This window comes from Chiloscyllium punctatum, chromosome 2 (assembly GCF_047496795.1).
Source record: "Chiloscyllium punctatum isolate Juve2018m chromosome 2, sChiPun1.3, whole genome shotgun sequence".
NCBI classification, from domain to species: domain Eukaryota; kingdom Metazoa; phylum Chordata; class Chondrichthyes; order Orectolobiformes; family Hemiscylliidae; genus Chiloscyllium; species Chiloscyllium punctatum.
The window spans coordinates 145,709,438-145,732,003 of NC_092740.1; the positions used below are offsets into that span (position 1 = coordinate 145,709,438).

General features: G+C 41.5%; 1 protein-coding gene across 3 annotated transcripts in view; it reads left to right on the plus strand.

Annotated features, from left to right (window-relative positions):
* The first annotated feature begins 2,951 nt into the window (after positions 1–2,951).
* LOC140491432 (uncharacterized) overlaps positions 2,952–22,566 on the plus strand; it is a 33,307-nt gene continuing 13,692 nt past the window's right edge. For 2 of the 3 annotated variants that reach the window (XR_011963311.1, XM_072589599.1), the window contains exons 1-5: positions 2,952–3,296; positions 3,884–5,146; positions 7,453–7,622; positions 11,333–11,459; positions 12,429–12,537. Coding sequence is in view for 2 of the 3 variants with exons in the window: in XM_072589599.1 (XP_072445700.1) it covers positions 4,050–5,146; positions 7,453–7,622; positions 11,333–11,459; positions 12,429–12,537 (1,503 nt within the window). In the remaining variant the exon portion in view is untranslated. Of the gene's footprint in view, positions 3,297–3,335; positions 3,644–3,883; positions 5,147–7,452; positions 7,623–11,332; positions 11,460–12,428; positions 12,538–22,566 lie in introns of those variants that run through there. The other variant, XM_072589613.1, reaches the window with a different exon arrangement.

Consider the following 22,566-nt stretch of genomic DNA (forward strand, 5'->3'; position numbering starts at 1 on the left):
CATCTCCAAAACCACTTACTTTTCTGACTCTGGTGTTTTGTTCACAACTCTCCCCTTCACTCTATCACCAGTACGTGCCTTCAGCCATCTAGGCCCTATACTCTGAAATTTCCTCCCTGATGCCCTCTGCCTCCCTCTCTGTCTTCAAGATGCTCCTTTACACCCACCTCTTTGACAAAGCCTTTGATCATCTCATCTTGGGCTTGGTGTGTATTTTAGTTTGATAATGCCTCTGTGAGATGCCATCTTGAAACGTTTTTCATCTGTTAATCAGAACCCTTTCTCTGTGATATAAATTGTTGTGAACATTTGAAATTTGACATTCTTACATTTATCCTGAAAAATGAAAAGCTTCAGATCTTTTTTGCAATATTCAAATTGCATACTACCAAACAGCCATTTTATAAATGCAAGTTGTTGCTAATATTTAAATGAGGTAACACAGTGGAGGGTGAGTAGTTTATCTTTAATACTAGGGTATTAAACGTTTATTTGTTTGGGCCGCATAGATCGATACAATTTAACATTAGAGACCAGATAAATATTTAACTCCAAATTATTATAATGTACAAAAACCTCAAGATCAGCATACAACATAAAGATCCTGGGATTCTGATCTAGGATTTATTAATGATATTAAAAGCCCTCTGGCAGGAATGGAGTTGCGCAGAAGGTGAAAATACCAACTGATCAACAAACTGATTTTCCAATGCCATTTCCAGTGAATCATCAAGAAAAGGACAGGGTGGTCCCAAAATTCTGCCTGATCTGAACTTGTTGATGGACACATTCTGATTTTGATGGATGTGCAAAAGCTACACCAGCTGTCTCCATACAAAACAGGTGAATGCACATTGGAGAGACAGTCCTGGTCACTGAGAAATTAGGTGGGCCCCTTGAGGTGTTGGGTAGTATGGGTGGGGCTTTAGTTATTGATACGCAGCTACCATTGGATCAGTGGAAGCTGCTAGGAGAATCGGATGTAAGTGCTTGTGTTGAGAGAGTTGTTACCCTTCTAGTATCACATGGCAAAGAGAAAACAAGACTGTGAAACAGAACTGGGAGGCCTCCCGAGCGCAAAAAAAAGCAGCTGCTGACAAGGATGGGGTCATGCCTCTCAGATTTTGGATTGGTAATGATAAGGAGGAAGGCCACAGCTCAAACATGAGGGCAGAGGAGAGAAGCATTTGGAAGGTTTGGAGTCCACACCCCAGCAGAAAATTTACTAGGGTTGGAGGGTTTGAGCTATAGGGAGCGGCTAAATAGACTGGGGCTGTTTTCCCTGGAGCATCAGAGGCTGAGGGATGACCTTATAGAGGTTTATAAAATCATAAGGGGCATGGATAGAGTAAATAGACAAGGTCTATAACATGGGGTGGGGGAGTCCGGAACTAGACAGCATACATTTAGGGTGAGAGGGGACGAATTTAAAAGGGACTTAAGGGACAACATTTTCATGCAGAGTATGAATATGTATGGAATGAGCTGCCAGAGGAAGTGGAAGAGGTTGGTATAATTACATTTAAGAGGCATCTGGATGGATATATGAATAGGAAGGGTTTAGAGGGACATGGGCCAAGTGCTGGCAAATGGAATAAGATTAATTTAGGATATTTGATTGGCATGGACGAGGTGGACCAAAGAGTCTCTTTCCATGCTATATATCTCTATGACTCTGTGTTGGAGACAAAGCTATCTCACCAAGAATAGGAGACTGTGACTCTTCAAATCACGTTCAAAAAGATGAATCGGAAGGGTTTGGAGGGATATGGGCCGGGTGCTGGCAATGGGACTAGATTGGGTTGGGATATCTGGTCGGCATGGACGGGTTGGACCAAATGATCTTTTCTGTGTTGTACATCTCTATGACTCTATAAATATATCCCATACCAAAAAGATTGCACCATGCAGCACTGCTCACCATAATCCCTGCCAGTAGCTGTCAAAATCAATGTGACCTTTGCTTCTGCTTTTTTCCACAGATCATAACACCATCTCACAAATGGCCGCACACAAAACTGTATTTCACAGGTTGAAAGGAAATGTTTCAAAGACAGTCTTGAAGCCTCCAGGTCTGCTCTACTGACATCAATGCATGGAAACAGGTGCAGAATCAGGAGTAAAATGGCAAGACATCATCAGAGGTGAGCTCTTCCAAACAAGAGCAGTCACAGAGCACCAACAGCTGCTCAAATCACTGCCACTTGATAACTGATATTATCAAGTCATTACAGGAGGTCAACTTAGAATGAAAATGAGGAGACATTTCTTCAGCCAGAGTGTGGTGGTCCTGTAGAATTCATTGCCATGGAGCGCAGTGGAGGCTGGGACATTAAATGTCCTCAAGGCAGAGATTGATAAATTCTTAACCTCGCAAGGAATTAAGGGATACAGGGGGAGTGAGGGTAAGTGGCGTTGAAATGCCATCAGCCATGATTGAATGGCGGAGTGGACTCGATGGGCCAAATGGCCTTTCTTCCACTCCTATGTCTTATGGCCTTATGTTGTCTTCACTGAGGGATAAGGTGAGGCTCACAGGCCATCAGTGAACCCACTGAGACCTCACAGAGTCCAGCCATCAAAAGGTGAGGAACTTGATCGTGAACCTCATTGAGACGGTCTCCGAGCAACCCGTCACCTAGCAACCACCTCCCCCAGTCCTCTCCGAGGGCCGCCTGGCTCCGCGAAGTCGGGGTCAGAGGTCAGAGTCGGCGGGTGATCACCGGGGAGGGGGGTGTCTGTCGGTTCCTCTGGAGGTGAGTCGGGGGAGAAGGAAACACGAAGGTCCTTCGGCCTGGGGCCGGAGGTGTTTTTAAACAGTTATTTCCGGGCCCAGGCTGTGGTGTGCGGGTGAAGGCCGCAGTCTGGCTGCTCCGTCTGTCTCCTGAGTGCCGCGGGAATCCCTGTCCCACCGGCCAAGGCGTCTTCACGGCGGTGTAATCCCCGCCGTACAGCCTGCCCTGACCGGAGTTTTGCTGCCCCGACATCCTCTGACACTACTCGCCGTCAGCCCGGAGCTGGCGGTGTAACTGCAGTTTGGGGAGGAAAGAAAAAAAAAACATCCGTTAACTTCTCTCCTGGCTCAAGGAGTGACTGTCAAAGTCAAGGGAAGTGTGAGGAAGTAACCGCAGAGCAGAATAAAGTGGGCAGAAGCACTTCAGAACGTACTTAAGCTTGTGAAGTACAGTATATCAAAATAAGTCATGCTCAATGAGGGAATCTAACTCCCGCGAATAAAACCTGGAGTGTTTTGCGTGAGCGCGAGACGTTGGGATGCTCCCTAATGAAATCTAGAGGTGAGTGACTGTCGATTATTATAATACATTGCACAAGAGGAAGAGGAATCATTTAAGCCTAAAACTTGCAAAAAGGCATTGCCTTTTTGATTTGGAAATTAAATGACACCAGGTTTGATTGTAGGGACTATTTCATGAATCTTAATTGAATGACCAGTGAGAATTATTCTTCCCATTTCTGCATAATAACGTCTGGTTCTTCTCCTCTTCCCTTGATGTGTTCTTGAAACCAGTCCAGACAGCATATCCGTATCGTCATGTGGGCTATCTATTTTTCACTCCTGTGGCATTGCATAACTCTGAATTGCTTGATTGGTGACTGGCTGTTCAGCTTCCATTGTCTGAAGGTCTGCAATTCTCTTATTAAATCTTGTTGCCTTGTTTCTCCTCTTTCCTGTTAAGATGCTCCTTTTATGAGTCATATTTTTGACCAGGCTTTTTGCATAATGTGATCAGTTTTAAAATTTATTTAATAATATAACCATTGTTTTCATTGTTAATGGTGCTATATAAATGCAAGTGTTTGTTGGAGTTGGATGCACAATTTAATGTAAAAACTACTTATAAATTAATGGTTGTTTTTACAGGAAACACATTGAGAACAAGCAGCTTTTTCAGAAGAACTGGAAACATTTAGATCATGGATTATTTCAGCCTTTGCACCTAAGCATTTGTGGTGTTTGACTTGGTCTGCTATTGCTTTCTCCTTTTGAGTCTTAATACAAGTGCAAATCTACCAAATCTTTTGGGAAAATGGAAAGTCCTTCCTATATTAAGGAATGTTACAATCACTGTCAAGCAATTCTTCAGAAACTTTACGAACAGCGAACTATAGGTTTATTTTGTGATATTGCAGTTGTTGTGGAGGGAAAGACTTTTCATGCTCATAAAAACATCTTGTCTGCATGCAGCAGCTATTTCTATACAACCCTGAGCAAGAATAACCAGGAATGCACAGTTGTGCTAGATACAGTGAGTCTGGAGGGTTTTAGCCATTTGTTAGAATATTTTTATACGTCTAAGGTCCCAGGTTGTCACATGAATGACTTCCTTTCAGCTGCTCAGAGTTTGAATGTTTGTGTACCAGTAAAGCTTCACGTGGAGAATAGTGGAATTAATGGTAATGGCCAAATATTAGACAAAGAGATCTGTAAATTAAGGAATGTTCTTGTAAGAAACCAAGAAGTGGAAGACCTAGAACTCCTTAAGAGAGTGAAGGAAGATAATTCTGTGCGGGCGGCAAGTCCATCTTGCAAGACTGAATTGAACAATGAATCAATTGTTAACAAAAAGGTTCACAGACCATGCTTGGCTGAAATCAAAACTCGATTGCAGACTGCCAGATTAGCTAGAACAATTGTTTCTAGCAGAAAACCCAGATGTCTAAAGACCAGCCTAACTCGTGTGAATGGGAGAGAAGGGAATCAAGATATTATTGCCAAATCAGAAAATTGTAAGGTTCCATGTCAGTGGACAAAAGTGAGCTTAAGTGGATCCCAGAGAGAGGCTGGACCTGAAATACTAAATATTGCTGTGGGGGAGAGAGACTCAAAGAGTGGTATACATGATAGTGTCAAAAATAGCACCAGTGTTTTGCCATCTTTGAATATGGAATCTTCGCTACTGACACATTGTGGGAGGCCAAAACGATCAAAGGGGAAACCACAGAAAGATTCTATATTAATAACCAAGAACCTTTCAGGAGATGGAGATGACATTCTGGAAAGGAAACAACTGAGATGTGAAGGTTGTAAGAAGCTGCTGCCGTATACACTCTACCGCTCCCATCAGGTTTCTGCTGGTGAGGAGTTGTTCAGGTGTGACATGTGTGAGAAATTGTTCAGTTACAGGTGAGTTACTGCTTCTACAGAACTCTGGGTTATCTCAGTTCATCAAGTAAGGAGAATTTTGTTGTGCAGCCAGTTAGTATTTTTTTTAATACATGCTAGAATGTGGTTAGTACTGGTATTTTTTGCCAGGAAAATGGTGGACCATTACCTTGAAACCGTTTGTTCCAACTGAATAATGTTTTAAATGATTCTTAATTATCTATGATGTTGGTGTGGGGATGGAGTCGCATGCAGAACAACCTAGCTGAGGATGCCAGGTTTCCTTCCCAAAAGGATATCAGTGAAATATTTGGATTTTCATAACAGTATGACATGTTATGCGTCACTTTTACAGTTTCAGATTTTTGAAACAAGTAACAAAATTTAGCTTCTCCGACTGATGTCTACAATGGGATCTGAACTCATGTTCTCTGAATGTTGGTTCAGTATCATAATCAGTACCGTTATTGTGGTGATGTCTTTAGTTCTTTTAGTGTATCCTCATTTTCCTGTTTAATTCTTTTCTGGGTTTTGGTGCTATCCTTAGTCAACCCTGTGTTGCTTATAGAAAAGAAGAATGGAGTATTGGCCCAGGGTTATGTGCATGCACATACAAACACACAAGTGCAGCAATGTGTTTCTCCTACAACTTCAGTTTGAATTCTTCCAGTTAGGTTTGCATCCACCTTGTAGCACTAAAATGGCCCTAAACAAAGTTATGGATGAGATCCATATAAAAGTACTACTTTACATTGCCTCATAGTTTCTTTGTGGTTTTTACACAGTTAGCTTCATCATTCTCCAATAGCTTTCTTTTATTGTTCAACTTGATTAGGTTGTCTTTCACTTGTTTAACAGAGGTTCTCCAGCAATGGCTTCTGTTCCCTTACCTGCACTGTCATCCTGGGTTTACCTCTCCTTATCCATATCTAATATCCTATCTCATTGTAACTTAAGATTATACGATTCCATATGTATGTTGATAACATCAAATTCTATTTCACCACCACTTCTCTCAATCACTTCACTGTCTGTGTTCTCAAATCTGCTTATCTGACCTGATTCTTGGAAAAGCTGCAGTAACCTCCAGCTAAGTGGTGGAAATACCAAAGCCAACACCGGCAGCCCTGGCCACTATCTCAAGCTGAATCAGACTGTTTGAAATCTCAATGTCCTGTTGTAGCTCCAGCTAAGCTTCTAACACCTTATTCTTTCCATCAAAGAGATTATTTACTTTCATCTCTGTGCCATCATCCAGCTAGGACCCTGCCTTTGAAAACCACATCAATGTCTGTTCCATCTTCTGACTTGACTATTGGATGAGCATCTGAAGATGCTATCCATGGACAGATGAAAAGGGTGGGCATGCAGGATTAACTAAATTATTCTTCCAGTGAGTCGACGTGAACATGACCAGCAAAAGAACATTTTATTCCAATGCTCTGTTTTGTCAATCTCCAAATTTTCACCTTGTGCAAACCTTTGCTCATTCAGTACTCTGCTTCCCATATTCTAACTTGCACTAAATCCTTCCCCGCTTGCCCCATCACAATCAATACTGCTGACCTGTGTATTTCTATGTTAAATTTGCTGTATTGTTGCAAGCCAATGCGGGCAATGTGCTATTAAGTGTTTTTTTAAAATCCATTCATGGGATGAGAGCACTGCTGGCTCCCAGAGGGTTTTTAAGACTCAGTAACATTGCTGTGGGTCAGGAATCACATGTGCAGATCAGGTAAGGATGGCAGTTTCCTTCCCTAAAAGGCATTAGTGAACTTGATAGGTGTAAACAGATAAAATAATTCAATGACAAATGTAGATTGATTAATTTTAATATTTATGAACAGTTAACTTTGAGTAAAAACAAAATAAATATATGGAAGAATGGAGAAATATTGGTGCACATTACCTTTTCTGGGAGAGAAAGAAATGGAAAGTAAATTGGGAAACTTGAATCATCAAGCCCTTATATCATAGGATGTATATTTCTCATAGCCTCTGCTATCCTGATAGATCACTTGTTCAAGAAACACTTGGGCAAAGGCAGACACCAAGTTTGATGGCACTGCTCTCCTTCCTTGTACCAGATGCCAAGCATAGGAAGCTTGACCAGTCAGCTTGTCAATTTTGACACCAAATGTTATGCCATTATCTTCCCTACTCCTTCCTTTCATGCACAAATCAGTTAATTTATTCGCAAGCAATTGATTTTGCACACTCATTAAAGCATTCAGATTGTTTGGTACCCTGAGCACCTGCAGTTTTTTTGTTTGGAAGATATTCTAGAAGTTAACAAAATGGATGATTGAAAGACATTGTTTTTCCAGTTGTCAGCTTAGTCAACACCAGAAAACCCACCACAGCAAGAAATCATATCAGTGTGACCAGTGTGGGAAACAACTCAAGTCCATGGAAAAGCTCCGCGACCATGTGGCATACCATGGGGATGCCAGGCCCCATCAGTGTAGCCTGTGTGACAAAGCATATAAAGTGAAAAGTAAGTATGGTTAAAATGTTTTTAGGTGAATGGGTTTTGTAATCATCTGGTGAACTTACCATTTTATTCAATAACTTAGTACATCACTATGGTGAAAATCCATCCAAATAATTTAGGAGCGAAATTCTATGTAATGGATAGACTGCCTGTCATTCACTGTGCCTCATTTCCTTTTTGTTAACGTCAATGGTTAAAAAAGACTGAGCAGAGTTTGATAAAATCTTTCTGAAATCTATGACATTTTATGAGGTTGTGTGTGCAATTCAGGACTCATGCCTTCAGTAGGATTCTAAAATCCAATGGATTTACAAAACAAAATTAATAGATTAAGTAAATATGCAAAACTGTAGCAAAAGGAGTTTAAAAGAATAGAATTAGGTACCTTCTAAATGGTGGGAGAAAGTGAGGACTGCAGATGCTGGAGATCAGAGTTGAGAGTGTGGTGCTGGAAAAGCACAGCAGGTCAGGCAGCATCCGAGGAGCAGGAGAGTCAACATTTTGGGCATAAGCCTGATGAAGGGCTTATGTCTGAAACGTCGATTCTCCTGCTCCTTGGATGCTGCCTGACCTGCTGTGCTTTTCCAGCACCACACTCTTGACTTTCTAAATGGTGACATGTTAGAAACAGTGGAGCTCCAAAGAGATTTGGGCATCCATGTAAGAAGAAAGGCAATTAAGTGGTGGATTTTAAGAGGACTCAGACAAAATGGGTGAGTGTAGACGTCATGTTAAAGCTTATAAAGGTCTTGTTAGATCACATCTGAAGGACTTGCAGGGTCAGTATAGTTTTATAAAGGAGCAGTAATGTTTGATAGACATGTTAGAGTTTCTTGAGGATGTTTTTAACAGTAGATAAGGGGAAACTGATGGAATGTGGCATACTTGGATTTTGAGAAAGCTTCCAAGAATGCTGCTCACTAGTGCTATATAAACAAAAAATTGGGATAATTACTGGCATGGATGGAAGATTGGTCAATAGAACAAAAACAAAGTAGGAATAAACAAATCACTGGTATTATTAGTGGGATACTATAAAACAATAAGACAGAGGAACAGAAATTAGGTCAAACAGCCCATCGAGACTGCTCTGCCATTCAATCATGGCTGATAAATTTCTCAACCCCATTCTCCTGCTTTCTCCCCATAACTTTAGATGTATTCTTGAATATGAAAGGAATCAATCTAATCTTAAATATACTTAATGACCTGGTCTCCACAGCCTTCTGTGGCTGAAGAAGTTTCTCCTTATCTCTGTTTCTAAAAGGTCTTCCCTTTAAGGCTAGGCCCTTGGGTCCTCGTCTCTCCTACCAATGGAAACATCTTCTCTGTCCAGCTCATTCAGTATTCTGTATGTTTCAATTCAATTCCCCCCTCATCCTTCTAAATTTTGCCGAGTATAAACTCAGAGTCCTCAAACATTCCTTACATGTTAAGCTTTTCATTTCTGGGACTGTTCTCGGGAGCCTTCTCTGAATGCGCCCTAGGGCCAATACATTCTTCCTCAGACATGAGGCCTAAAACTGCACACAATACTCCAAAACTGGTCTGACCAGAGCCTTATCGAGCCTCAGAAATACATTCCTGCTTTCATATCAAGTCCTCTCAAAATAAATACCATCATTGCATTTGCCTTCCTAACTACTGATTCAACCCGCAAGGTTACCTTGAGAGAATCCTGGACTAGATCTCCCAAGTCTCTTTGCTCTTCAGACTTCTGAATTTACTCCCTATTTAGAAAATAGTCCATGCCTCTATTCTTGCTACCAAAGTGCATTACCTCACACTTTCCAATGTGGTACTCCATCTGCACTACTTTGCCCACTCTCCTAACTGTCCAAATCCTTCTGCAGCCTCCCTGCCTTCTCAACGCTACCTGTCCTTCTATTTGTCTTTGCATGGTCTGCAAACGTAGCCAGAATGCCCTCAGTTCCTTCATCTAGATCGTTAAGGTATAAAGTGAAAAAAGGATCAGTGCTTGGGGTCCCAGCTGTTTTTCAATCATATCATGATTTGGATGTGGTGACCAAATGTCATATTTCCATGTTTGCAAATGACACAAAACTTAATGGGAATGAGCATTATGGCGATGATGTAAAGAGACTTCAATGGGAACTGGACTGGCTGAGTGGACAAGAACATGTCAGATGAAATGTGTGTGTGGAATTATCCATTTTGGAAGGAGGGTTGGAGTGCAGAGTATTTTGTAAATGATTAAAGTTTGGAACTGTTAATCTCCAAAATGACCTGTATCCTTGTTCGTGAATCACTGAAAGCAAATGTGCAGTGAAGCAAATAATTAGAAAGCCAATTGGTATGTTGGCCTGTTTATGCAAGAAGATTTGAGTACAGGAGTAAAACTTTCTTGCTTCATTTGTAAAATATCTGATGTATGATGTACAGTTTTGATTCCATTACCTGAGGATGTCTTCCATAGAGGGAATTTAAGAGATTCACCAGTGTAATTCCTAGGATGGTTGGACTGTCCTCTGAAGAGAGATTGAGAAGATTGTACTCTCTAGTGTTTGCTTAACAGGTTATTTAATAAAAATTCATAAATAATTCATAATTTGTAAAGGGCTAGACAGGGTATATGCAGAAAGGATGATTCCTTTGTTTGGAGGAGGGAGTTTGAATGAGGAAATTAGGGTAAGAGTAAGCCATTTTGAACTGAGATGACACGCAATCTTTGGAATGTTTTAACCAAAGGGCTGCAGGAGCACAATTATTGAATATGTTCAGGATAGAGGTTGATAGATTCAAGATACTAATGACATTGAGATATGGGGAATAGTTCAGGAATATGCCATTGAGGCAGATTATCAGCAATAATCTAGAATGGTTTTGCAGGCTCAAGCCGCTGAATAGTCTGCTCCTGCTTCAGGACTCATCCTATGTCTAGTTCTGGACACTGTACCTTGGGAACGATGTATTAGGCATGGAAGGAGTTTGTCATAGATTTACCAAAGTGATGCTGTGACTCCAAAGGTTAAATCATGAGAGATTAGACAAGCTCTTGTTGTATTTCCTGGAATTTAGATGTTTAAGGTATAATTTTGATTGAAGTTTCCAAATTATTAAGGGGAACTGATGAGGCAGTCAGAAAGGAACTGGTTCCACTGTTTGGGAAGTCTAAGACAAGGCAAATTAAGTTTAAAAAAAAGATCTTGACCTTTCAGAAGTGAAGTTTGGAAATATTTCAATATGTAAAGTGTGACAGAAGTTTGGAATTTAACTCCACAAATGACAATTGATAGATCATTTTTTGTATGGATTTCTGCTAAAAATGTAGTTAAATTGAACGAAGCCTCAAATGATGATTAGGAGCAATATCTAATTGTACCACTGACGGTAGGAAGTAAATTTTGGGTTGGTTAGTGACACTCTTATTCCAACAATCGTTAATTAAAAATAAAATCTCCTGTGGGGATATTTATATAGACCTTCTGTTACAATGCTTTTCCTGGTCTAATAGCATACCGATGTGAGAGATCATTTGGAAAAAGTGGCCACATGAGTGAGCTACTGGAAGATGGTTAGTATCTTTGACCAATATTGTAACAGACTTCAGTGACTGTGAGATGTTTGATATTGTGCACAGAACTTGTAAAAATATGATTTGATTTTTGAAGTTCCTGTGTATTCAGCACTGGAAATGCACTGAAATCTAAATGGTGATACTTCATTAAACAGGAGTTAAAAATATATTTCAGATGATCTAACCCAGCACATCCGTGTGAAGCATATGGAAGCATCAAAGGGAAAACCACCCCTGGTGCAGCTGTGTGAATTCTGCGGTCAGGCTGTAAAACACTACAAGAGCCACAAGATTTTCTGCAGGTACAGTAAAAAGAACTGGGGTTCCTAGATGGTGGGCAGTTGATGAGTTGTACCAGCAACATCCAAGAAAATGTAAGGGAAACTAAACTTACAAAGGTTGTGAAAGATACTGCTAACGTCTCATAATGCTTTTGAAGTATAGTTACTGTTGTGGAAATATGTACAGCAAAATTCCACAAAAATGCTGTAATAAATGGCCAGATAACCTATTCCAACGATATTGTTTGAGGGACAAATATTGACCAGGTCTGTGAGAAAGAGATCCTTTCTTTGGGATCATTCATATCCACCCAGAACGGCAGCCAGGGCCTCAGTATAATGTCTTATTTTTAAAAAAAAGGCATCTCCAAAAGTGACGAACTCTCTCTATATTGCACTGAAATATCAGCTGAGATTTTGTATTTGAGCATTGGGCATGAGACCTGAATTCCCAGACGACTTACTCAAGAATGAGATTTCTACTGTTTAGCCACAACTAATACTTAAATTATTGCATTTTGAGGTCCGGTTTCATAAAGTTGGGCTGTTATTCCTTTGAGCTTAGAAAGTTGAGGGGTGATCTGATTGACATCTATAAAAGTATACAGATTTTTTAAAAATGCTGGAAATGAAATAACTATCTCCTTATGTGGGGGAAATCAAGAACAAGGGGTCACATCTTAAAACTGGACAAACACCATTAGAAGTAAAGTCAAGAAGCACTATTTCAAGAAAGCATGACAGAAATCACTCCCACTGTGCAATGGATTCTGGATCAATTAGTGTTCAATATTAACAGAATAATGGATATTTGTCAGCTTTGAGGAGTATGTTAACCAGTTTTGTTCTAAAGGAATAGACAAACACATTCAGATAGTGAAATGGCATACTCTTGTTCCTGTTGCTTTGGTGTAATTTTTTAAATTTATAAATGATTGTGGCAAGAATGTGGGATTGCTGCCATACCTTTCTTTCCATTTTGATTCACAGTGGGATTAAAAAGTTCCAGTGCAAGTTCTGTCTGCAGGCATTTTATCGCTTGTCAGAGCTGAAGAGGCATACATGGACCCACACAGGGGAGCTGCCTTATCAGTGCCGTGTAAGTATTGCTCAGGATCAACAACTATGTAAAGGTAATGGTTTATTGCAGCCAAAATAGAAATTGCTGGCGAAACTCACCAATTCAGGCAGTATTTGTGGGGAAGGCGGGAGGGGGAAGTAGAGTTAAATTTTTTTCCAAGTCCAGTGACTTCATCAGAACTATTAGTAGCTAGGAAAAGCTGGTATTTATGAACAGAAGCTGAGTAAATGATAGTAAGAGTAAAGAATGAGAAAATGGGGTTGGCCTTGTTGAATGGAACTCATAATTGATCATGGGCCTACGATTACATAAAAATGGGTGACTGTGCTGAAAGCAAAGTTAAAAATCACGCAACACCAGGTTATAGTCCAACAGGTTTATTTGGAAGCACTAGCTTTCAAAGCACTGCTCCTTCAGGTGGTTGTGGAGTACAAGGTTGTAAGACACAGAATTTATAACAAAAGTTTACAGCATGATGTAATTGAAATTATATATTGAAAAGGACCTGGATTGTTTGTCAAGTCTCTCATCTTTTAGAATGACCATGTTGGTTTTAGTTTTTTCATATGTAAATTGCAAAACTATTTTTTTTAAAAGTTACATTCTCAAGTGAACTATAACAATTGGTGTCATGTCGGCCCAGATAATGCATCGAAGGATGTGTGAGACTGTCTGTGCCACAATGGTCAGACTGATTCTAATCTTAAAAACGGATTTACAGAATCCTACATGGATTCATGCAATTTTGAGCAAAATAAGATGTAATTCTACAAGTACAAATTCACCCCAGAAACTTGTATGTGTACATGTGTGTGGACAACTACCAAACATCAAACAGATTGTTCGTAGTGAACTGCCCGGCTTTCAGGACAATACCGTACAACCTTGTCACGGTAGATGCTGCAAGCCATGTCAGATTGTCGATGTGGATACCACCATTACGCGTGGGGACACCTCCCACCACGTACATGACAGGTACTCATGCGACTCAGCCAACGTTGTCTATTTCATATGCTGTAGGCAAGGATGCCCTGAGGCATGGTACATTGGTGACATCAAGCGGAGACTACAGCAACGGATGAATGGGCACCGCACAACAATCAACAGACAGGAGTGTTCCCTCCCAGTCGGAGAACAATTCAGCGGTCCACGACATTCGACCTTGGACCTTCGGGTGACTGTCCTACAAGGCGGACTTCGGAACAGGCAACAGCGAAAAGTGGCCGAGCAGAGGCTGATTGCTACGTTCGGTACCCATAGGGAGGGTCTCAACCGGGACCTTGGGTTCATGTCACACTAAAGGTGACCCCATTGCACTATACACTGACAGACACACACACACTCACGCAGACCCTCTCTCATACGCTCTCTCACACACTCTCACACACACCCTCTCACAGACTTATAACTCTTTACACTCACACTCGCACACATACATACACTGTCACAGACACTCCTAACTCCCCCCAACACGTGCGCGTGGACACACACATGCGCACATACACTTATGAGTTTATGGGGTGAATTTGTACTTGCAGGATTACATTTTATTTTCTCAAAAACTGCATGAATCCATGTAAGATTCTGTAAATCCGCTTTTAAGATTAGAATTAGTTTGACCATTGTGGCATAGACAGTCTCACACAGGGCAGTCGCACCTTCGATACCTTATCACTCGAGTATGTAACTTTTAAAAATGTTTTGCGATTTACATATGAAAGAACTGAAACCAACATGGTCAGTCTAACAGATGAGAGACTTAAACAATCCAAGTCTTTTATCAATATATAATTTCAGTTACATCACGCTGTAAACTTTTGCTATAAACTCTGTGTCTTGCAGTCTTATACTCCACAACCACCTGATGAAGGAGCAGCGCTCCGAAAGCTAGTGCTTCCAAATAAACCTGTTGGACTATAACCTGGTGTTGTGTGATTTTTAACTTTGTACACCCCAGTCCAACATCGATATCTCCAAATCGTGCTAAAAGCAACCCATGTTGCAATAGTACTGGGTGCGAGTTGGATTAAAAGTACGGAAGGGTGGAATCAGGCTCCCTAAACTTTGATCTCAATATTGAGTCCTAGAGGCTGCAGGTTACTAAGGTGGAAAATGATGTTTTTTGACCTTGCACTGAAGCACTGGCCTTGCCAGAAATGTTAGCATTGGAACACTGCGGTGTGTTGAAATGGCAGGCAACTGGAAGCTCAGAGTCATTTCGGTGGACCCAGGCACTTTGGAAGGGTTGGGTTTGTACAAAGGCGATGGTTTATTGCAGGTTGGGTTTGCGTGAAAGCAAGTTTTTCACAAATGGGTTTTGTGTATGGGTTAATTGCGGGAGGGCTTTGTGCAAAGGTGATGATTTTTCACAAATGGTAATTGTGATGGTTAATTGCAGGTAGGGTTTGTGTACATATGTTCAGGTGGTTGGTATTGTGTTAAAGTGATGTTTACTCACTTTGTTTTATAACAAACTGAGGTTATGTGTACCATATGCCATTATCAGGTAGTGCACACCTGGATCAGATTAAACTAATCCAGCTGCATCATGAGCCCCATCTCCTGCTGTCTAATAAGTAAAGTTTTTTATTTTGCATAACTATTGGTGTATATCCTGCATCTGAGAGAAATTGCCAAGCCAATTGCAGCTGAATTGCCATGCTTTTGTACTGTAGGCCTATGCTCATTCTAGACTGTCCAGAGCCTGTGTACCTACGTTTAATTTCTGCTGCTATGTCTTATGGTCTTATAGCAGGAGAATGAGGCTGAGAAACTTACCAGCCATGATTGAATGGCAGAGCAGACTCAATGGACTGAACAGCCACATTTCTGCTCCTATGCTTATGGTCTGTAGCATTTGATTTGGACTTGCAGAAAAGTTCAGTCTGAACCCATTTTTCAAGAAGTGAAATATCTCATTGTTTTTGGTCCAACTTACCCAAAATTTGTGGATATGCCTGGGGCCATCTGAGTCTGGCCTGCCTGGCTCATATAGCGTTTGCTACATCAGACCATTGAGTTTTTGGAGGAGTTATGAAGCTGAGTATTCTGAAATGTGGCTGCTAATTCTGAAGTTTCTTTTCCTCCTCTTGTGTCCACAGTATTTATATTTGGTTACAGAAGACCACACTCTCTTAATAGCACAGCAGTAGGTTTAATGTCTACATAAAATCCTGAGGCATAGTGATTACAGATTGTGACATTTACACAAGTTATATGAACATCTGCCAGTATATCGAGCCTTAGCTGCAGCATTACACAAGGTTGGCATACAATGTTATTCATAGGAAGCACAACAGCCAGTAAAAGAATCCACAGTAGTGTGATCATCTGTTTTACTTGGCATTAATACCTATTGGGGGATAAATATTGGCCAAAGCACTGATCGTCTCCCTCCATCTGAGAAGATGGGCCAGTCCTGCTCCTCGGATGCTGCCTGAACTGCTGTGCTTTTCCAGCATCGCTCTACTCCAGAATCCAGTTTCCAGCATCTACACTCGTTGTTTTTACCTAGTTGATTTTAACATCTTGTTGAAAGGCAGCACTCCCTCAGTCTTGAATCAGAGTGTCAGCCTAGATTTTTGTAGTAGAGCCTCTGGAGTAGGAGTTTAAATCTTCCAGTTCAGGTGCAAATTGTACCACTGGCTACTGCAAGGGTTCAGACAATTGCCCCGAATTGGAACTGGGGAAAATGAGATCAGGGTTCCTGCTGCTAACTGCTGACCTATTAACCTCTGTTGAAAAGTGCTTTTGTGAAGCTTCAGCAAGATCAAATTTTATGATTTTCATTATGATATGCTTTTTTTATCATACAATGTTATTCCACAAGCCAATAAATTGAGAGGACACTCAGCAAACAGGACCACAATTTTCACGTATGCGGTCTTACCACCGTGAAGTGTAAAAACCAACTTTACTGAGATGCAGATACCTCCCAGCTTTGTACGGAATATTATGTCATTACGTGTTGCAATTGCTATATTGCTACAGTTTACTCTGCGTTTAAAATTTAAATTTCACCAAGCCTGATGCTATCTTACTGATAATGCAGAGCCTGATTGTGTTTGTACATCTCTTGTCGTATTAAAATGTAACCTTTTAACTTAGTGAAACTGATTGAACCCCTCATCAGTCTAGACTTCCAAAAGGTGCCTCATGGGAGGCTGCTGAATAAGGTGAGGGCCCATGGTGTTTGAGGTGAGCTGCTGGTTTGCATTGGGGATTGGCTGTCTGACAGAGGTAGAGAGTTGGGATAAAAGGTTCTTTTTTTGGAATGGCAGCTGGTGACAAGTGGGGTCCCACAGGGTTCAGTGTTGGGGCCATAGCTGTTCACTTTATATATAAATATTTGGACGAAGGTACTCGGGGCATTCTGGCGAAGTTCGCCGATGATACGAAGTGAGGTGGACAGGTGGATAATATTGAGGAAGCAGGGAGGCTGCGGAAAGATTTAGACAGTTGAGGAGAGTGGTCCAGAAAATAGCTGATGAAATTCAACGTGAGCAGGTGCAAGGTCTTGCACTTTGGAAAAAAGAATACACACATGGACTATTTTTATAAACAGTGAGAAAACTCATAAAGCCAAAGTACAAACGAATCTGGGAGTGCTAGTCCAGGATTTTCTAAAGGTTGATTTGCAGGTTGAGTCCGTGATTAAGAAAACAAAGGTAATGTTGTCATTTATCTCAAGAGGGTGGAATATAAAAGCAGCAACGTGCTTTTGAGACTTTATAAAGCTCTAGTTAGGCCCCATTTAGAATACCGTGCCCAACTTTAGGCCCCACACCTCAGGAAGGACATACTGGCACTGGAACGTGTCCAGTGGGGATTCACATGGATGATCCCTGGAATGGTAGGCCGAACATATGATGATCAGCTGAGGATCCTGGGATTGTATTCATTAGAGTTTAGAAGGTTGAGGGGAAATCTAATAGAAACTTACAAGATAATGCAGGGCTTAGAAAGGGTTGGACGCTGGGAAGTTGTTTCTGTTAGGCGGGGAGACTAGAACCCATGGGCACAGCCTTAAAATTAGAGGGGGTCAATTTATAATGGAAATGAGGAGACATTTCTTCAGCCAGAGAGTGGTGGAATTCATTGCCACGGAGTGCAGTGGAGGCTGGGACGTTGGGTGTCTTCAAGGCTGAGATGGATAAATTCTTGATCTCGCAAGGAATTAAGGGCTATGGGAAGAGTGCGGGTAAGTGGAATTAGAAGGCCCTTCAGCCATGATTAAATGGCATAGTGGACTTGATGGGCTGAATAGCCTTGCTTCCACTCCAACGTCTATCGATGTAGAAAAACAAACATTAAAAATTGATAGGGAAGCTCCAAGTGCTCCTTCAAAACTGTGCCATTCTCACAATGGCCTAACAGCATAACTATGCAGTTGGTATCTCATTACAGCCAGGTAATGTCATAGGGAGACAATGAAAAAACAGAATAACAACTTGGCCAATAAGGGCGAAAACCCAGTTGCAGTCACGTGCAAAAACTCTGGCGACTACCTCCTCTTCCTCCTTTTTCTAATTCCTCATCCCAAACCCATGATTCTCCATTAATTTCCCAAGTTTCCTGTCACACTTCTCACAATATGTCCCCAGTCTAGCTGAAATCGCCCACAAAGTTTAAAAAAAAAGGATAATCAAACTGAACTGTTCCGAAGAAAAATCATAAAAGGCTTATATTGTCCCAACCAACACTGGTTGCAGGTCTTCATTTTTGCTAGAGAAAAACCGATGTGGGAGGACTCTTTATTGATGAACAAGTTAAATCCTGGTTTCCATGGTGGAGTAGACCTTTGTTAATAAGATCCGATGATACCACTTTGATTTAGGCTATTTGTATTTTATCTGTTATTTGGGCTATCCTGCCAGCCTTCATCTTCTCTCCATTTTATAATTCCTGAGACATCAATTTTGTTGTTCACTCGTACACCAATGCTGTTGGGATACCCTTGTCATTATATTGTAGGATAATCTGGTGACTAGGGCTGTCTTTCACGATTGTAACAAGTAATGTCCAAAATAAGATAAAATAAACCCTATACAGAGCAACCTCGATTATCCAAACATCAGTTATCTGAATTTTGGATTATCCGAACAAGATCTTAAGGTCCCAGTGTGGCTTCCTTTGTTTTCGATTAGATCAGTTATCTGAGCAAAATACTCCCAGCCCGTCTTGTCTGGATAATCGAGGTTGTTCTGTACACCTATCAGTAAGAGAGGGAACAATGAAATAAAAAGAGTGAAAGTAATTTATTTGCTATTGTAGTAAGAATTAAAATAAACAGCCAGTCAGGAACTATTCAAGTTGCAAGACCTTCATGGGGCAAATCATTTAGATAATGTATTTTTTTCCCAAATATCTGGAATGTGTTGGTTGGAATAAAAGTAAACTAGTTTCTGATTGGCTAAACCCAACCAGCACATATTTTTGATTAGTGGAAACGTTCTGACTTGAGACTTGAGCGCACAACCTGAGATGAAACGTGAATGAATCATTCAGGTACTGACTCATTTCTGCCACGTATGGAGACCCGGTTTAGCTGTTGAGATGGGTGTGAAAGATCCTATGGTAGTTTTTCAAAGAGGAAGGTGAAGTTCTCTGTATCTAACCAACATTTACCCATCTGCCAGCATCACTAAACATATTGGTTATTTGTTTTACTGTGCTTTCAGGGAACATGCAAGACACAGGGTCGTAGTCATGGGCGACTTCAACTTCCCAAATATTGATTGGAAGCTCTTTAGATCAAGTAGATTGGATGGGGCGGTGTTTGTGCAGTGTGTCCAGGAAGCTTTTCTAACGCCGTATGTAGAGTGTCCAACCAGAGGGGAGGCCATATTGGATTTGGTACTCGGTAATGAACCGGGACAAGTGGTGGGCTTGTTAGTGGGTGAACATTTTGGTGATGGTGACCACAATTCTGTGACTTTCACCTTGGTTATGGAGAGAGATAGGTGCGCACAACAAGGAAGATTTTACAATTGGGGGAAGGGAAATTACTATGCTGTAAGACAGGATTTGAGGAGCATACGTTGGGAGCATAGGCTGTCCGGGAAGGATGTGGTGGAAATGTGGAACTTTTTCAAGGAGCAGATACGACGTGTCCTTGATATGTATGTACCGATCAGGCAGGAAAGAAATGGTCGTGTGAGGGAGCCTTGGTTGACGAGGGAGGTTGAATGTCTAGTAAAGAGGAAGAAGGAGGCTTACATAAGGTTGAGGAAACAGGGTTCAGACAGAGCAGTGGAGGGATACAGGATAGCCAGAAGGGACCTGAAGAAAGGGATTAGGAGAGCTAAGAGAGGGCATGAAAAATCCTTGGTGGATAGGATCAAGGATAACCCCAAGGCATTCTATGCGTATGTGAGAAACCTGAGAATGACGAGAACGAGGGTAGGTCCGATCAAGGACAGTAGTGGGAGACTGTGTATTGAGTCGGAAGAGATAGGAGAGGTCTTGAACAAGTACTTCTCTTCAGTATTTACGAACGAGAGGGACAGTATTGTTGAAGAGGAGAGTGTGAAACGGACTGGTAAGCTAGAAGAGATACCTGTTAGGAAGGAAGATGTGTTGGACATTTTGAACAACTTGAGGATAGACAAGTCCCCCGGGCCTGACGGGATATATCCTAGGATTATGTGGGAAGCAAGAGAGGAAATTGCAGTACCGTTGGCAATGATCTTCTCGTCTTCACTGGCAACGGGGGTGGTACCAGGGGACTGGAGAGTAGCGAATGTTGTGCCCCTGTTCAAAAAAGGGAATAGGGATAACCCCGGGAATTACAGGCCAGTTAGTCTTACTTCTGTGGTAGGCAAAGTAATGGAAAGGGTACTGAGGGATAGGATTTACGAGTATCTGGAAAGACACTGCTTGATTAGGGACAGCCAGCACGGATTTGTGAAGGGTAGGTCTTGCCTTAGAAGTCTTATTGAATTCTTCGAGGAGGTGACCAAGCATGTGGATGAGGGTAGAGCAGTGGATGTAGTGTACATGGATTTTAGTAAGGCATTTGATAAGGTTCCCCATGGTAGGCTTATGCGGAAAGTCAGGAGGCATGGGATAGAGGGAAATTTGGCCAATTGGATAGAAAACTGGCTAACCGGTCGAAGGCAGAGAGTGGTGGTAGATGGTAAATATTCAGCCTGGAGCCCAGTTACAAGTGGAGTTCCGCAGGGATCAGTTCTGGGTCCTCTGCTGTTTGTAATTTTTATTAATGACTTAGATGAGGGAGTCGAAGGGTGGGTCAGTAAATTTGCAGATGATACGAAGATAGGTGGAGTTGTGGACAGTGAGGAGGGCTGTTGTCGGCTGCAGAGGGACTTAGATATGATGCAGAGCTGGGCTGAGGAGTGGCAGATGGAGTTCAACCCTGCCAAGTGTGAGGTTGTCCATTTTGGAAGAACAAATAAGAATGCGGAATACAGGGTTAATGGTAGGGTTGTTAGTCAGGTGGAGGAACAGAGGGATCTTGGGGTCTATGTACATAGATCTTTGAAGGTTGCCACTCAGGTGGATAGAGTTTGTAAGAAGGCCTATGGAGTATTATCGTTCATTAGCAGAGGGATTGAATTCAAGAGTCGTGAAGTGATGTTGCAGCTGTACAGGACTTTGGTTAGGCCACAGTTGGAGTACTGTGTGCAGTTCTGGTCGCCTCACTTTAGGAAAGATGTGGAAGCTTTGGAGAGGGTGCAGAGAAGATTTACCAGGATGTTGCCTGGAATGGAGAGTAGGTCGTACGAGGATAGGTTGAGAGTTCTCGGCCTTTTCTCGTTGGAAAGGCGAAGGATGAGGGGTGACTTGATAGAGGTTTATAAGATGATCAGAGGAATAGATAGAGTAGACAGTAAGAAACTTTTTCCCCGGGTACAACAGAGTGTTACAAGGGGACATAAATTTAAGGTGAAGGGTGGAAGGTACAGGGGAGATGTCAGGGGTGGGTTCTTTACCCAGAGAGTGGTGGGGGCATGGAATGCGCTGCCTGTGGGAGTGGTAGAGTCAGAATCATTGGCGACCTTTAAGCGGCATTTGGATAGGTACATGGATGGGTGCTTAATCTAGGTTAGAAGTTCGGCACAACATCGTGGGCCGAAGGGCCTGTTCTGTGCTGTATTGTTCTATGTTCTATGTTCTATGTTCTATACAAATTGGCTATTTATTTATCAACGTAACAGTGAATACATGTCAGAAGTACATAACTGGTTAGAAAATGTTTTCTGCTGTTCTGTGACTGTGAAATGTTAATTTGGTGCTGTGAGTAATATTTTAATTTGGACTTGACCATCTTTGTTTGAGACATAAGTTGATGTGCATAAAGTTCTGGTTGAAATGATCTGAATTGTCCAGACTGGAGGCCTGTGACCAGTGGAGTGCCACAAGGATTGGCATTGGGTCCACTACTTTTCATCATTAACATAATTGATTTGGATGTGAGAATAAGAGGTATAGTCAGTAAGTTTGTAAATGACACCAAAATTGGAGGTGTAGTGGACAGAACTAGAGGGCATAGGTTTAGAGTGAGAGGGGAAAGATATAAAAGAGACCTGAGGGGCAATTTTTTCACGCAGAGAGTGGTGCGTGTATGGAATAAGCTGCCAGATGAAGTGGTGGAGGCTGATACAATTGCAACATTTAAAAGGCATCTGGATGGGTATATGATTTAGGAAGGGTTTGGAGGGATATGGGCCGGGTGCTTGCAGGTGGGACTAGATTGGGTTGGGATATCTGGTCGGCATGGACTAGTCCGACCGAAGAGTCTATTTTCATGCTGCACAACTCTGACTCGAATTGTCATTGTATGGCTTCAAGTGATATATTCTATTCTTTGGACTATCAGACCTATATAGACAACCAATGTTTCTTTTGTGACCTAGAATTTCTGATTTCTAATGCTGACTCTTTCTAATTTTGATGAACTAAATTTAATTGTTGTCAGCTTAGCAAGGGAATAATTGTCATCTATGAGGTAGCCTTGAGTTATGCCATGTGCTACATTTGAGTCCAATTGACCAGTTTGAACCTGTTTTCCCAGCACATCATTAA